The 16,315-nt window shown below is 43.6% G+C and overlaps 1 protein-coding gene across 1 annotated transcript; it reads right to left on the reverse strand.

Moving 5' to 3' along the window:
• Window positions 1-804: 804 nt before the first annotated feature.
• On the reverse strand, window positions 805-16,212 carry LOC133885192 (uncharacterized). Its single transcript, XM_062324866.1, has 13 exons — window positions 15,857-16,212; window positions 12,934-13,108; window positions 12,615-12,698; window positions 6,146-6,387; window positions 5,815-6,058; window positions 5,626-5,705; window positions 5,422-5,506; window positions 4,700-4,831; window positions 4,465-4,578; window positions 4,250-4,294; window positions 2,057-2,141; window positions 1,386-1,436; window positions 805-1,293 (listed from the first exon to the last, which is right to left on the reverse strand). Exons 1-13 carry the CDS (start codon window positions 16,063-16,065, stop codon window positions 1,205-1,207), a joined length of 1,635 nt encoding a protein of 544 aa, XP_062180850.1. The 5' UTR covers window positions 16,066-16,212; the 3' UTR covers window positions 805-1,204.
• Window positions 16,213-16,315: the final 103 nt, after the last annotated feature.

Below are 16,315 nucleotides of genomic sequence, written 5' to 3' on the forward strand. Positions count from 1 at the left end.
ATAAAAAGAATAGAACGAGAAGAGGAATCAGAAAAGAAATGAAATAAAAAAAATATGGTTAGAGATGGTCTCATGCTCAATCGGAAAAAGTGAGCATGGTGGGCTGACTGGGAAGGTCGTGCAACCGTATAGGCCAGGTTGTCAAACATCTGCCGTTGCAGCATTGGCGACCCCTGCGGTCCGGCCACGTTCGGGGTTTGACGGCGACCGCCGCCGCAGCGAAACTGCCCATGAACTGAACTGCCCGCCTGATTGACGGGCACGACCATGACACGAGCGAAGCTGCCAGGACTTCACCAAGCTACCCTGCAGCTGTACAGGTCGCAAATGTCCGCAAAAGAACTGGCTATCGCGTTGCATGTTCATATTGATCCAATTCCTTGCCACGCCTCCAAAAATCAGGATACCAGATGATCTTATAGTCAGACTACGCTCGGGGATTAAAATTCCACCGAAATTTCACAAATTTCAGAAGAGAACGAAATATCTAATTCAAAAAAACAATCACTGACATAAACAAAATCTTACCCACAAAACATAGGAAAAAAATGAACAAAATTTCATGAATTTCGGTCTTTTCGTCGGTGAACGAAAAAATTATAAAACAAAATTGAAATCCCTTACTACGCTGGGCATAGAAGATGAACCCAAAGCTGGAATATCGCAAGATCTTGTTTGGAATCTCGACAGCAAGTCGCAACAAGTTGTTCAATTTCAGGAGAAATGGGAAATATTCTCCACGCTCCAATCAGGGCCAAAGATATGAGCAAATGCTAAGCAAAACTAGGCATTCCCGCGGTAGGATATCACAGCGCATAGAAAAGCTCCAATGGATGACCATCAGCAAGTACAAACAAGTTAACCAACATAAATGGCTAGCCTACTATGGTTACCATCTTTCTTTCCTCAATGTTCATATGTTAACGGGCCAAGAACTGCCACAAGGAAGGCAACAATCTAATACTATGCCAACCTGGGCAACCAGCGCCAAGCAGGAAATACACCTCCGGACTTGCCCATCTCGGCTCACCTGAAACATACTGCGCCAAATACCTCTAGTTTATACAACTACAACAAGGTGCTAGGCAACGATTAGTAGGGCACAAGACCTGACTAAAAGCAAGGTCTCTTCAGATGAAGCCACGTCATTGAGGCGCACCGGTGCTGGTGTAGTACAGGGAACTTCAGAAAACAGCAGGGCAGGTTATTGCACCATAGGGTCACCGGATGAAACAGTGTGCATGTGTGTGTCCCTTCCATTCGATTCCATTGTTGAGTCCGTGCCTGATGTATCTGCAATTGTAAGAATTCAAACAAGATAAGGACCAGATCAAATAATTTGAGTATGAGGTTTGATGAACTAGCTACAAAATGAAATACTCTACCAGATGTGGAGCCAACAGAATGCCTTGTAAGTGAGGAGCTTCTCTGAAGGTCTGCAAGCGTATATGGTTCGCGGGTGAGAAAACTAATAAATCGTAACTAAACTATTTGACATAATGCAGCATACTGTCAACATTGGCAACATATGAATATGAAGCTTCATTCCAGATAGTATAAGTAAAATCAAGAGAAAGGATACAGTAAAATTGATTACAGCAATAACCACATCTGAGCTAAAAAAACAGAAGATTAAGTAAGAACACAATCTCTACCATTCAGCTAGCTGGGGCAAGATTAAACCAACTTCTAGCAGAGGTAATGGGGGGCAAGAAAAGTCAAAACACCATCTACGACTTAGTAGTAGAGTTCTTTTTTTTTCAATGAATTATCTGGTGTTCACAAAAGAAGAACATATCTGTCACTCTCTATTTGAGAAGTAACGTTTTTGAAAAAGAAATGTAACAAGGACCCACCGTAACATCAGTGAACAGATAACAAAAGGAAACGTTAAAAAGAAAAACAATGTGCTCCAACAGCAATCAGACAACTGTATTATTAAGACTGTTTTAGTTGCCATTGTTGAAAAATATGCTACCATGAGTATCAGCCAGTTAAAGTACTTTTAGCAAACAATTTGAAGAGGATACTGATGATGGTCAAAGAAACAACAAACCTGCAGACTGATGCAAACCTTTCACAGCTTCAAAGTTCTTGTATGTATACCCCACAAAGCTAAGATCTTTAGAATTAAGCATCATCTGCAACGACGTTCCAAAACAATGATCAACTTCGGAGTGAACAATAAATATGGCACATGGTTTGTTAGAAATGACTTACTGATGCCTATCCATGGACATATGAAAGTCAAATGAAAAAAGAAAAAAGAACCACCCGCAAGCTAGATTCATATAAAAAACAACTATTGTCGGTGAATCAGGAACTAAGGGTCCCCGAATCCCGAGGCCAGGCCAGCAATCCGTCACGTGACACCCTCCCGCGGCGGTCATCTCCGCGAGGTAAAAAAGACTAAGTCCCAGGAGAGGGCGCTCGGGGCCACAATCAGTGGTCCCCGAGTACCCAGGTTCCCCGATGACCTGCGAAGACCAAGTAACCGGGAAGAGAGTGCTCGGGAGGTGAACAGTGACCCCCGAGCACCTAAGTCCCCCGACGACCAGGAGAACCGAGTACCGGGAGGGGTGTGCTCAGGGCTGCGAGCAGTAGCCCCCGGGCACCCGAGTACCCCGAGGACCCAAGGAAGGTAGTTCTGGGAGAGAGTGCTCGGAGTTGTGAGCAGCGGCCCCCGAGCACTCGGTTCCCCGAGGATCCGTACAGTCAAGACCGGGAGAGAGTGCTCGGGCCATGAACAGTGGCCCCCGAGCACTCGGTTCCCCGAGGACCAAGAGAGGGCATTCTCGGGAGAGTGCTCGGGGAGGTGAACAGTGACCCCCGAGCACTCGGTTCCCCGACGACCCAGGAAACCCCCCGTCAGTGGCCCCCACAGGGGTCCAGCGATGAGGTGTCAGCCAGTGAAAGGCACGATGCCGCATTTAAGAGCGCGCGCGGCCTGTCACCTCCAACTGCTCCCGCCACGCTCAGTGTCAGTCCCTACCATACTCTGGCAGAAGGGCGTGGGAATATTTAATGCACGGGTCCCATCCCGCGCCATCCGGCGCGCCTCGGGATAGCATCGCAAGCCCCGAGGCGTTCCGTCTGCCGCGCTGCTGTGGCAGGAGAACAAGACCGGTCGGGCACGCCGGGCCCCTCTGTGACTGCCCGGTGGGCCCTCTCCGCGGCGCCCGTTGCCAGCGCCATCATGACGACTAAAGACCGCACGCGGGGCGCGTTTTCAACCCCTGTCACTTCGCGCAGAGGCCATGATGACGCCCTTTCCATTTATGGCGCATTGGAACTCGTGCCCTCTCTTTCGGGGCACGCTACCGCCGGCGGGTATTTAAAGCGGCCGGCGGGCGCGGACAAAGACAAGCTCAGACAGGCACACACAGAACCAACAGAGGCTAAACAGGCCCAAGGTAGAGGCAATCCAACACGAATCCAAGCGAACAGAGAACGCTCGAACTCTCAGGTTCTTGCTCGGAGATCGAAGAACACCTTCGTGCAGGCATAGAAGTTGTGACCACCGAAGAACAAGGAGCCCGAGGCTCTAGGATAGACAAATATTCTTGTAACCAGCACATTCCTGAGAGACATTCTCAGGGCATTTATAGCATCCACACAGGAGTAGGGTGTTACGCGCAGTGCGGCCCGAACCTGTCTAAAAATCCCCCAGCGCATTTACTCTTTTCTGCATTAGATCATTCCACCACACCTGCCATCGCATTTACATCTATTTATTTCTCCAGCAGACATATTCAGAATCATCCCCCTGCCGAATCTCTAAAAAGAGGTCCCTCAGGATCCCTGCGACAGGAGTTAACCCTCCGACAACAATCTTCAAGGGAAGCGTCATGCAAAGTCGCAAAACATTCTATGACAAAATTTGGGGTGTACCAACATCATCACTCTTATAAGTATGAACAGTTTGCTAATCTTGCAAATGGTCAGTTACTCATCACAGCACTAGTAACTGTCCATCGATTGCAGCATAATGAATCACTCGTTTAGTAGAGATAGATTAAAAAGGATAGTGGATAAACTGCTATAGGTAATTTTATACTTGCCCTGGCTTCTATCCTCGTCAAGCGTAAATACAGAGAATAACAACTTTATGGAATCAAACACACAGGAACACATGAGCAATGTATTATCGATATTCTAGTGTAAAAGATGATCTTGAAATGGGAACCAATAGTGAATGCACTTTCACACTAGCTTTCTTGAACCTCAGACTTATGAATATGGTGCGTACCTTCCTTGAGGGCCCAGAACCTGTTCTTGCTGGAGCAGGATCTGCCTGCAGAAAGGAGTTGAGAGAGGCAAACGATTATTAATAATTTATGCACGATAATAAAACATACAAAGTTGAATGAACAACACACCAAATACAGTTAAATAATTCCTTGGAGCCTGAAAGTGTTTTATAAATTGCACAGGCAGACAACTATTGAAGAAGGATTTGCTTACTTCCTCAAACTTCATGAAATTCTGTGTATCAAGTTCATCATTAACTTGTGGCTTAAATGCTGCCTCCATTTCATAAAGCTTACCCCATTCAACTCCTCGAAACCAAGGATGAGCCTAAGAAAAAGATAACGAAAATGATTTAGACAACCTTACAAATAATATAAACAGAGAGCCGTATCATTCAAGATGAACATCTGTAAGTACTTGTACTTAATAATAATGAAAGATAATTTACCTTTATTTGATCTGCCCCTCCACTTCCAATCCTGTGGTCAACATCACATAATAACCGGCAAATGAGATCCGTTGCTTCAAGGGACAACCTTGGATTTTCTGGAAATTTCAAATAGCTTCTCCAATGCACAATCTAGAAAGTTATAAGACATACTCAGTGCAAAAAATTACAACAAAAATGGAAGGGCCTATAAAAGTTGGACACACTACATCATAGCTCATTGCTCGTGTTACATATCCCTAGTGGAGGTTTAAAATATATGGGTCTCATACAAATAGGTGAAATCTAAGATGAGTATTTCAGGGTTTCAAATTATATCAGCATCAAGGTAATTAGGAACAAAAGAACAAGGAAATTTGTTTTTTAAACCTCTTCTCACATAGGATCTAAGAATAATTTTTGTAATATTTGGCAAACTATACAGAACTAGGGGAAATCCATCCAGTGCCATTTTGGCATACTCCTCTTAACTATATTTGGCACAATGCAACATTTGATCAGGGTGCTCCAGGCATGAAACGTCTAAGTTCTAACATACCAGACATACTAAAAGTATCAAATATAAGAAATGTTTTCAGTAAAACATAAAACTCAACACTTAAATATAAGCTCTGTATTAAGCTGCATCAGCAAACAAAATAATCTAACTGAACTATTGCAAAGTGGCAATACATCCAACGAAATTAGAATCAAGAAACTATTCAGCAGCCAAATGACTAAACCTTTCGGCATGTAGTTATTGGATCATCTGAATAAAATGGTGGGTACCCAACAAGCATCTCGTACATGATTGCACCAAGAGACCACCTGCATTGAAATATGGACATGAACAATCATATTGCAGTTATTCAAAATAAGAGATAAGTTTTTTCGGAAGATGAAAACAAGAGATAACTAAGCATGAGAATATGAATGTCTTAGCATACCAGTCACACTCTACTCCGTACCCCTTCTTTAATAGAACCTCTGGAGCAATATAATCAGGCGTCCCAACAGTTGAAAATGCCTGAAAAGCCATTAACATTGCATGTGAAAAAAATGCTCATTAATAATTTTATGATAAAGAGAAGAAGTTAGGGTAACAAGTGAGATGCTCAGTAAGCAGATATGCTCACCAATTTTCTCCTGTTCTTCTGCCAATGCTGAAGCTGTTCATTTGGACTTCTCCACCTCCTACCATTTGCTGTATCAGAGAAAGAACGATCAATGTCCATGGACTCCCTAAGGTTTTCATCGGTCATTGGTTCATCTTCATTCAAGGTTGACAATTTTGAACAGTCAATTGGCTTGCACAATCCAAAATCTGACAATTTCATGTGACCATTCTTATCCAAAAGTAGGTTATCAGGCTTAATATCTCTGCAAGGATAATAAATCAAGCAGAAAAATGAGTATACATAAAAAACACACTGAATGCTATACGAATCGGATTCGGAAACATGTAACCTGTGAATGTAGTTATGTTTGTGAATGGATTCGATGGCAAGAACAGTCTCAGCAATGTAGAATCGAGCCACATTTTCAGTCAAAGTATCCACTCTCATGAGGAGGGTCATCATGTCACCACCAGGAAGGTACTCCATGATAAGGTAGAGGTACTCAGCATCTTGGAAAGAATAATATAGCTTCACAATGCAGTGGCTACCAACCTCAGCCAGCAAATTTCGTTCAGCTCTAACATGCTCCACCTAATACACATATAATGAAAACATTAGTTCCAATGGAAGGAACTGATAAATAAACATACTAAATACTACATTAGTATACAGTGGAAATGTTGTAAAAAAATCAATAAAAAACATTAATGAAATAGCATATCAAGTTCCGTATAAACAAATTCACAAAAACAAGTCTAGCTCAAATAATGCTTAGGTATTTTTTGTTTTCTAGAATAAGCATGTAATTTTGTCGAATACATAATTTTTCTGTCATAGTTATATCACTAAGAACTTGTAATAAAGTAATTTGTCACTACAATGCATGCAAACCAATTCAGTAAAAACTATAATATGGGCATAGTACTATTAGATATATATATTGCACTGTGTAATATCCCCGGTCTATAAGGGATTTCTAGCATATTGTCACATGTACATGTTTATATATATTGGTCTAGGTCTTCCAGGGAATACAAGTTGCTATTCCTAACATAGTATTAGAGATAGGTTTCTTTTAGGACACAACTCGTCTGACCTAGATCCAATCCACCCCTCCTGTCGATTTTCATCCGACTCGTCGACGTTCTTCCCCCACCTCCCCGCTGCCTCTCGTCGACTTCCTCCTCATCAACTGAGTTGAGTTGGTTTTGACTCGTTGAAAAGCAAAAGGCAAAAAAAAATAAAAACATTGCAGCAGCTCGCCGCTATCTTTGCGCTCTTGTCATCGACCGTCGCTCCCCTTTTGCGCTCTCGTTGTTGCTCGCCGCTACCTTTGCGCTCTTGCCATCAATCGCCGCTCCCCTTTACGCTCTCGCCATCATTCGTCACCTCTTCAAAATGTCGTTGAGCACTGTTTCAGTTCCTCTGTGCTCAATGATCTTTAATGGTGCCAACTATCAGGACTTCGTGCAGCATATACACGTTCACATGCGCGGCCTTTGTCTTTAGGGTGTTCTATGTATACGTTCCTTGTTCGCCTTCCCTGGAGCTTCCAACGGAGCTTGTGCAAGCCGACTATTGACAAAAAGATAGGACAACTATTGACATCACCACAGCTGCTTATGAGAAGACTGTCTCCGCCTATCAGGAAGCTTTGGAGCTGTACCGTGATCGGTTGTCTGATTGTGCTCAGTGGCTGGATGATGATGCTCATGCGACGTCTGTTCTGATTGCTAGTGTGGAGCACAAGTTTTCTTCTGAGATTGTTGCGTTCTCTACTGCCTTTCAGATGTTAACTCATCTTCGTCAGACCTATGAACTGTCTAGGGATGCTCTCTATCTGTCTGTTCGCCAGGAGCAGTCTCTTCAACAGGGTGATATCACAATTGTAGCTTTCTATGCTCAAATGGCGGATGTGTGGCGTCAGTTGGACTCTCTTTCTGTTGCTGGTTGCCACTCTTGTCAGTGTTGCTTGGTGCTTAGCATGACCTTTGACGCCTCTACGAGTTCCTGACTCGCCTTCGTCCGGAGTTTGAGCAACGTCAGGCTCAACTGCTTGCTCAACATCCTCATGTCACGCTTGTGGAGGCTCTTATGGAGCTACGCTCTGAGGAGACTCATATGCATGGTTCTAGACTGCTACTGCTTCCTTCAGTCCTTGCTGCTCGTCCACCTGTTGCGCCTACATCTTCGACTGCACTGTCATCTGCTCCTAGTATGACTCCTTCGTCACCTGCACCCTCTTCAGGTGGTGGTGGTTGCCCTCGCTGCGCCTACTACAGCAAGGAGGGCCATGTCGAGGCTAAATGTTACCGGAAGAAGTATCTTCGACGTTCCTTAGGTGCATCTACCTCGACTACCTCTTTGACCAGCACTCAATAGGAGATTGTGACACTGCTTCGTCGCTTGGTTGCCACCTCTGGTTCTGCACCGACAGGTTATGCTGGTTTTGTCACTCTCTCTTCTGTTATTGAGATACCATCTTCTACGTAGTCAGGTACTTCTCCTTGGATTCTCAACTCCGAAGCATTTTTTTTCATATGACTTCTAATTCTTCTAGTCTGTCTTCGCTTTATCCACTTGTTTCTCCTATTCATGTTGTCACCGCTGGTGGTAGTTCTCTTTCTGTTGCTGGTTAGGACACCCTTAGCACTTCTTCTTTTAGTGTTCCTTCTATTGCTCATGTTCCACAACTCACCATGCAGCTCATGTCAGCTGGTCAGCTTACTGACCATGGTTGTCGTGTTATTCTAGATTTTGACTTTTGTTGTATTCAGAATCGTCGCATGGGTGCTCTGGCTGGTACTAGCCCTCGGTGCCACGATTCTCAACGTCTATGGGAGCTTGACTAGCTTCATCTTCCTTCCGCTGCTGCTGCCGGTCTCTCTGCTTCGTCGACTACTGGCTCCTTCCAACAGTGGCATCATCTTAGTCGCGTTTGTGAGTCACATCTATCTTCATTAATTAGTCATGGTCTTTTAGGGTTTGTTTCAGGAAATGCGTCCTTAGATTGTCAGGGTTGTAAGTTTGGTAAACAGATTCAGCTTCCTTATACTCATAGTGAGTCAATGTCTCAACGTCCTTTTGACATTGTTCATTCAGATGTATGGGGTTCGGCTCTCTTCGTTTCGAAAGGGGGTCATAACTACTATATTATCTTTATAGATGATTTCTCTCGCCACACCTGGATTTATTTCATGTCTTCTCGTAGTGAGGTGTTATCTATATATAAGGTTTTTACTATTATGATTCGCACTCAGTTTGACACTCCTCTTCGTGTTTTTCGTGCTGATTCTACTGGTGAATTTCTTTTTGGGCATCTTCGTTACTTTTTTTGCTGAACAGAGTACGTTGTCTCAGTTCTCCTACCTTAGAACTCATGCTCAAAATGATGTTGCTGAGCACAAGCATCATCATCTCCTTGAGACTGCTCGTGAGCTAATGCTTGCCTCTTCTGTTCCACCTCATTTTTGGGCTGAGACGGTCTCCACTACCACATACTTGGTCAATATCCAACCCTCCTCTGCTATCAAGGGTGGGATTTCTTTTGAGCGTCTATGTGCATGCCTTCCTGGCTACTCATCTCTTCGTTTTTTTGGCTGTGTTTGTTACGTTCTTCTCGCTCCTCGTGAACGTATCAAATAGACTGCTCAATCTGTTGAGTGTGTCTTTCTTGGCTACAGTGCTGAGCATAAGAGTTATAGGTATTAGGACTCTGTTGCTCGCCAGATGCGTATTTCTAGGAATATTACTTTTGATTAGTCTCGTCCCTTCTATCCTCGTACCACACCTTCCACTTCTTCAGCATCCTTGATCGAGCTTCTGTCCTTTCTCACCTTTCCTGCCACACCTATTTCTTCTTCACTTCCCTGGGCACCGTTGGCACCCTCTCCTGCCATGCCTGCTTCGGTGCCTTCCACGCCATTGGTCTACTCGTCTCATGATTCTACTACTTCTAGTTTAGTGGAGCATTTTCCTTTCCACTACACTCGTCGTTCCCGTGTTGTGTCACATCTTGCTGAGCCGCTCTCTGATGAGTCATCTCGTTCTGGTGATTCAGTTCCTTCCTCTTCTCGCTATTCTCTTCGTGATCGCCATTCAATTTAACTTTTTGATCGTTTTGGCTTTGCTGGTGTCGTTTCTGTTGAGTCGTCTTCTTACCGTGAGGTTGTTATTCATTAGGAATGAAAGCATGCGATAGCTAAGGAGCTTGTTGCTCTTGAGCGCACCAGCACGTGGGATTTTGTTCCTCGTCCCCCATAAGTTCATCCTATCACGTGCAAGTGGGTCTATAAGATTAAGACCCACTCTGATAGTTCTCTTAGTGTTATAAGGCTTGTCTTGTTGCCCGTGGTTCCCAGCAAGAGCATGGTCACAACTATAATGAGACTTTTGCTCCGATAGCCCACATGACTACAGTGCGCAATCTTCTTGCTGTTGCTTCTGTGCATCATTGGTCTATCTCCCAGCTTGATGTTAAAAATGCATTTCTTCATGGTGAGTTGCGTGAGGTCTACATGCACCCACCACCAAGGTGTTCTGTTTCTGAGGGCATGGCTTGTCATCTCTGTCGCTCTCTTTATAGCCTTAAGCAAGCCACTCAAGGTTGGTTTGAGCATTTTTCTTCTATGATCATTGCCGCTGATTCTTCTACTAGTGTTTATGATCTTGCGCTCTTTGTTCACACTTTCTCTCGTGGTCAGACTCTTCTTCTCTTGTATGTTGATGCTATGATCATTAAAGGAAATGATTTTGAGTATATTGCCTTTGTGAAGGCTCGTCTCAATGACCAATTTCTTATGTCCGATGTTAGTCCTCTTCGCTATTTTCTTGGGATTGAGATTTCTTCTACATACGAGGGCTTCTTTTTGTCCTAAGAGAAGTATATTCAGGATCTTCTTCATTATACTTCTCTCACTGATGAGCGCATTGTTGTCACTCGTCACTCCTACGAAACTTAATCTTAACCTTCGGTTCACCGGTGGTGAGCCTCTTGCGGACCCCACTCGCTAATGTCATCTAGTTAGGAGTCTTGTTTACCTTGGTGTCACTCGTCCTAATATCTCATGCAGTGCACATCCTCAGTCAGTTTGTTTCTGCTCCTACTCAACTCCAGTATAGTCATCTCCTGCGTGTTTTGCGCTATCTTCGTGGGACTATCTCCCGTCGTCTTTTCTTTCCACGCTCCAACTCTCTACAGCTTCGTGCTTATTCTAATGCTACTTGGGCTAGCGATCTTTTTGATCATCAGTCTATTTCTGTCCGTTGTGTTTTCCTTGGTGGTTCTCTCATTGCATGGAAGACTAAAAAGCATACCGCAGTTTCTCGTTTTAGTCCAGAGGCTGAGTTACGGGCCATGGCACTATTGAAAGCAGAGCTCAGTTGCTTACGGTGGTTACTTAAGGATTTTGTTGTTTCTTCTCCTGCACCTACTTCTCTTTACTCAAACGGTACATATGCTATCAGTATTGCTCGGGATCCGATGAAGCATGAGCTCACTAAGCATATTAGGGTGTCTTTGGTTGGAAGGCGAGGTTGGATAGGACAGGGTTTATCCATGTTTTTCTGGATGGGATGATCCAATTTTCTGTTTGGTTGGAATGGATGAGATAGGTCAGTTTTCTGTTTGGTTGGTGGGGTCAAAGTGGATAGAATGAGCCAGTTTTCTGTTTAGTTGATGGGATTAGAGTGCGTATGATGAATTTGTGCATGTTTTAATTTGTTTTAATTCAAATTGAATTAAAAAATAATAATATCACATGAAATGATAAAAACACATATAAATTGAGCATTACAAAAAAACTCACTTTTTCACCAAATAACCTAGGGTTGAAAACATTTTTATAAATTAGTACATCATACAAGAAAAATATTATTGAACTTTTTCATATTTTTGGGAATTTATTTGAGGCATTAAAAATTGCTAGAAGTTATAAAAGTAGGCTTATTTGGAGAATTTTAATTAAATATTGGCTCAGGCTTTATGGATCAAACCAATTAAAACAGATTGCTAGTAAGCTCTAGTTTGCTCATAAAAATGTTTAGAATTTTTGGACTATTCTTGTACTCTCAAATAAAATCGAGAATTAAATGAAAAATTTGAACACGCACGTGCAAACAATAGGCTAGCAATAGCACGGGCGTCTCGGCAAGCGACCTAGATGGCTTTGTCCGGTTCTTTTTGAAGGACCACCTCGTCTAGGTTTTGAAGGAATCTTGGACGGGATGATCCCGAGCAATTCCACGAACCAACACCCGGTAGGACTCAAAACTTGGACGGGGCGATCCCATCCGCCTCGTCCCGTGAACCAAACAAATCCTTGGTGTTGATGCTTCTTACACACAGACACATGTACAGGATGAGGTGATTGCTCTTCAGTATGTTCCTTCCAAGCTTTAGTTGGCTGATTTCTTCACGAAGGCACAGAGTGCAGCTTAGCACAGGTTCTATCTCTTCAAACTCAGTGTGGTTGATCCCCCATGAGTTTGAGGGCGCGGGGGGGGGGGGGGTTGTGTGTGTGTGTATTGCACTGTTTAATATCCCGGTCTATAAGGAGTTTCTTGCAGTCACATGTATATGTGTATATATACTAGCCTAGAGCTTCCAGGAAATACAAGTTGCTATTCCTAACAAGTACAATCATTTTGTTCTCTAAAATGACATTGACTATAATAGTTCTGATGATGATATTGCTTTTAACATCACTGACAATTCTTAGCATCAAAGCATATTAAAATAAAAGTATTGTATTTTACCATATCCTTACTAGCAAAGGAAAGAAAAGCCATAATAAGTGGTACAGTGTTCTTTGTCTTACCTGGCCCCTGACAACCATTTCAGACTTCTTTAGCTTTTTCATTGCATAAATGTTACCAGAGGACTTCTCCCGACATAGTCGAACCTGTTAGAATAGCAAAATTTGTGCTATCAACTGAAGGGATACAAGCTCAAGCATGGAAGGCAATGGTTGTACTGTAAACATCAGGCGTTCCGTAGATGTTATAGATCTAGGAGTAAACAAAATATCGTATGAAACATGCTCATTTGGCTATGAACTGCTTATTGAGCAAATATGCTGAATTTAATAGGAAAACAATATATAACATAAAAAAATCAAGACATAGGAATGTGCAAACCTCCCCAAAAGCGCCTCTTCCAATGATGGTGAGCAATTCAAAGTCATCCACGCAAATTCTATGTCTTTTAAGTCTCATGTATTCAGTCTCCTTTCTCTCCAAATCCTTTATTAAGTTTATCTGCTCCTCCCTGGGAACTTGTGAAGAAGCTAGCTGTTGTTCCAAAATCAAGCGCCTAAAAACACAAATGGTACAACATTCCCAAGTTTCGTAAGTACGGAGGTAAACAGTGACGGGCGATAGATAATGAAAAATAAATTTTCAAAATGAAGCAATAAACCTGACAAATGATACATACTCAATAAAAAGTAGCATCACAAAAGGATAACAAGGAAGAGAAATATCCCATTTGAGACAAAATTTAATCCCAATAAGTTCCAGAGTGTCCGTTTAACTTCAATTTGTAGTTGTGAACAGGACAAAGAAAACAAGAGAGTGTTTTCAAACTACAATCTTTGGAGTGTCCTAATCTTATGAGCGCCACATCATCTCAAATATTTGGTGCTGTCCCATAACCAACCAATGGTCCAAAATTGTTCTTCAAGCTTGTATTATAAATTTTTAGGGAACTCCCTTAGAGTCTAGATTCCACTATGAACCCACAACTTTAGAATCCTCTCCTTAGACTGTTGGCTTTACAATGAAATTCCCCGTATACTTAAAAAAAGCTTATGCGTTTATCAATTGTTTCTTTGGTGTAAACCCATTGCAAGCATGGATTTTGTTCCAGGATGAGGAGATGTTTGGCATGCAAAGAATCCATTAAGTTGATCATAGCTTGCCATTGCTTGCACAGATCAGTGTTTGGCATTGTGTAGTGTGAACCATGGATCATAGCTTGCCGAGCTACCTGCTAGTAGTTTCCATTCGATTGAAGGTGATTTGCATTCCAAAATGTAGTCGTAGGGATCATTGGGAGAGGGTGTGGTTGGACGCAAAGTATGTATGTTATGTTTGTGTCTGCATGGAGCATTGGGTTGAATGGTGATCACACTTGATGCATATGGTTGTACACCAAATAGTGGTGGTTTGTGTTTCATTTTATTTTGAGTAATTTCGCAAAACTACAAATATGTTGGCAAAACTATCACAAAACTACAGATTTACGACATTGTATCGCAAAACTATAGATTTAATGTGTCAATTGTATAGCAAAATTACATATTTTAGAAGTTGCATAGCAAAACTACAGATTTAGTGTAACACATCACAAAATTACATATTTAGTGTGCCAATATATCACAAAAACACATATTTTAGATGGGTGTCAAACACATGGTTTTTAAGGCAGTAAGGCGAGGCGGAGGCATGGCGACCCACCCCCTTCCAGCCACCTAGGCACTTAAGGTGCACGACGAGCCGGCGAGGCGACGCCATATATACATACAGAGTATCCAGACCAGAGGAAAACTAGGAGAGAAAAAAAAGGAAAAACAGGAGAGATGGGCAAGTTTAGGGGTCAACCCATTCAACCTAGCAAGCCCACTCAACCTAAGCCAGCCCATCGTAACCCACCCAAGGCCTACAGCCATCTTAACCCACCCCCTCCAGCTCCACAAGCCACCAGCCATCGTAGGATTTCCTTCTGCCACCGCCTCTTCGCATCTTCCCATCGCCCCCAATGCTCCCTTCCACATCGAGTTGTGCCGCCTCAACTCCTCAGCTCCCCTCAACCTACTTTGCTTCTCCACGTTCCTACAACCTCTTTCCTGATCAAAACCGATAAGATTGGCGAGGCTCGCACAGCCAAAGAAGGCTGGAGACAACGGAATCGGCCGGAGATGGACAAACGATGGCGAAATCAAGCTGGAGGATGGTAGACAGCTGCAGACCGCTAAATCGAGACGGAAAAGGGCGGGAAACAACGGAATCAGGCCAAAGAAGGAATACGCGTAAGGCGACCGAGTTGTGCCTTGTCGCCTAGGCGACGCCTTAAAAACCATGGTCAAAAGGCAAGGTGGGTGAGGGTGTAGCTGAAATCTGTAGTCTTGCGACAAATTAGCACTCTAAATCTGCAGTTTTGTGATAAATAGACACACTAAATCATTAGTTTTGTGATGCAATTTCATAAATATGTAGTTTATGTGATAGTTTTGCGAAATTATATGTCTGAAGTGTGTGCATGCTATGAGCTGGTTTTCCAGAATGTGTTACTAAAGCACGAGTGACATAAAAAAGAATAATGTGTAATAGGTTTTCAGAAAGCAAATATGCCAATGAAGTCCAAGTCACTTGTAAAGCATGTTGACATGCATGACACGTGGATGCCTCTCAACTCGTTTACAAAAAGTTATTTGTCGAAAGTGTAAATTTGCCTCGTCTGATTCGATTTTGACTTATCATATATAAAAATCCTTTGTGTTCCTCCAGTCATATAACATCTACACGCACTACCACATCTAGTGGCAATTGTCCATCCCGACGGCAAGCCCTCTTAACCCGTTGAACTAAAACTGGCAAGTAGCCAATAATCAAGCTCAAGATTGGACTCCACAATGCCACAAGCGGCTCAGGTCAACTGCAGCAATGAGCAATAGCTCAATACACTTAACAGGTACTACCACATCCCCTTTAATCTCGCATCAAGCCAGGTTACTTCTAATCCTTCGGTCGCACTCGAAAGCTCAACAGAGTCAGCGTTAGTAGAGCTTACAGCCACATTCTACAAGCAACCACGATGAAAGGCTCCCAGAGCACGCGCACTACCAATCCAGCTGAACGCGCAGCTCAAAACCGGCGTCCCCCGCACACCCACAGGAATCCAAGCATACGAACTCCCATAATCCCTCTGCTCGCATTCCACTCTGCAGCTCGACCCCTCGATCAGCCCGCCCCCCGCGCGAGATCTAGCCAAATCGCTCGCGCACGAATCGAAGTATGATGCCTCTGAGCAGAAATTCGGAGGGGGTTGGGATTTCAATACCTCTCCTTGCGCTCCTGGATGTTCTTCATCTGCGCGCGGTAGTGGTCCTCGATGAACTTCTTCGCGGCCGCCACGCGCTCCATGGTCTTGCTGGACCCCACCGCCGCCGGCGCCTCCCCCTCACCCTCCTCTGCCACCGCCGCCAGCGGAGCGCCCCCAGCTCTGCCGCGCGCCGGCGCTGGCGGCTCCTCCGCCATCTCGCTCTCCATGCCCGCGCCTACCCCCTTCTCTCTCTCTCTCTCTCGCTCTCTCTCTCGCTTAAGTCGCTTCTCGCTGTGGCGAGCTCGAACTGTTTTTTATTCCCTGCTTCTCTCGCTTCGATTTTGTTTTTGTTTTTAGCACTTTCTGCGAGCGCGGGCGTATATCTGAACGGCTGGGTTTTTTATTGGAAGGTTACAGTAATAAACTAATCATTCTGAAATGTGGGAAGAGGCAAAATGTTACTTGTGCTAAATGTAC

The sequence above is a fragment of the Phragmites australis genome, chromosome 11, assembly GCF_958298935.1.
Source record: "Phragmites australis chromosome 11, lpPhrAust1.1, whole genome shotgun sequence".
Taxonomy (NCBI): domain Eukaryota; kingdom Viridiplantae; phylum Streptophyta; class Magnoliopsida; order Poales; family Poaceae; genus Phragmites; species Phragmites australis.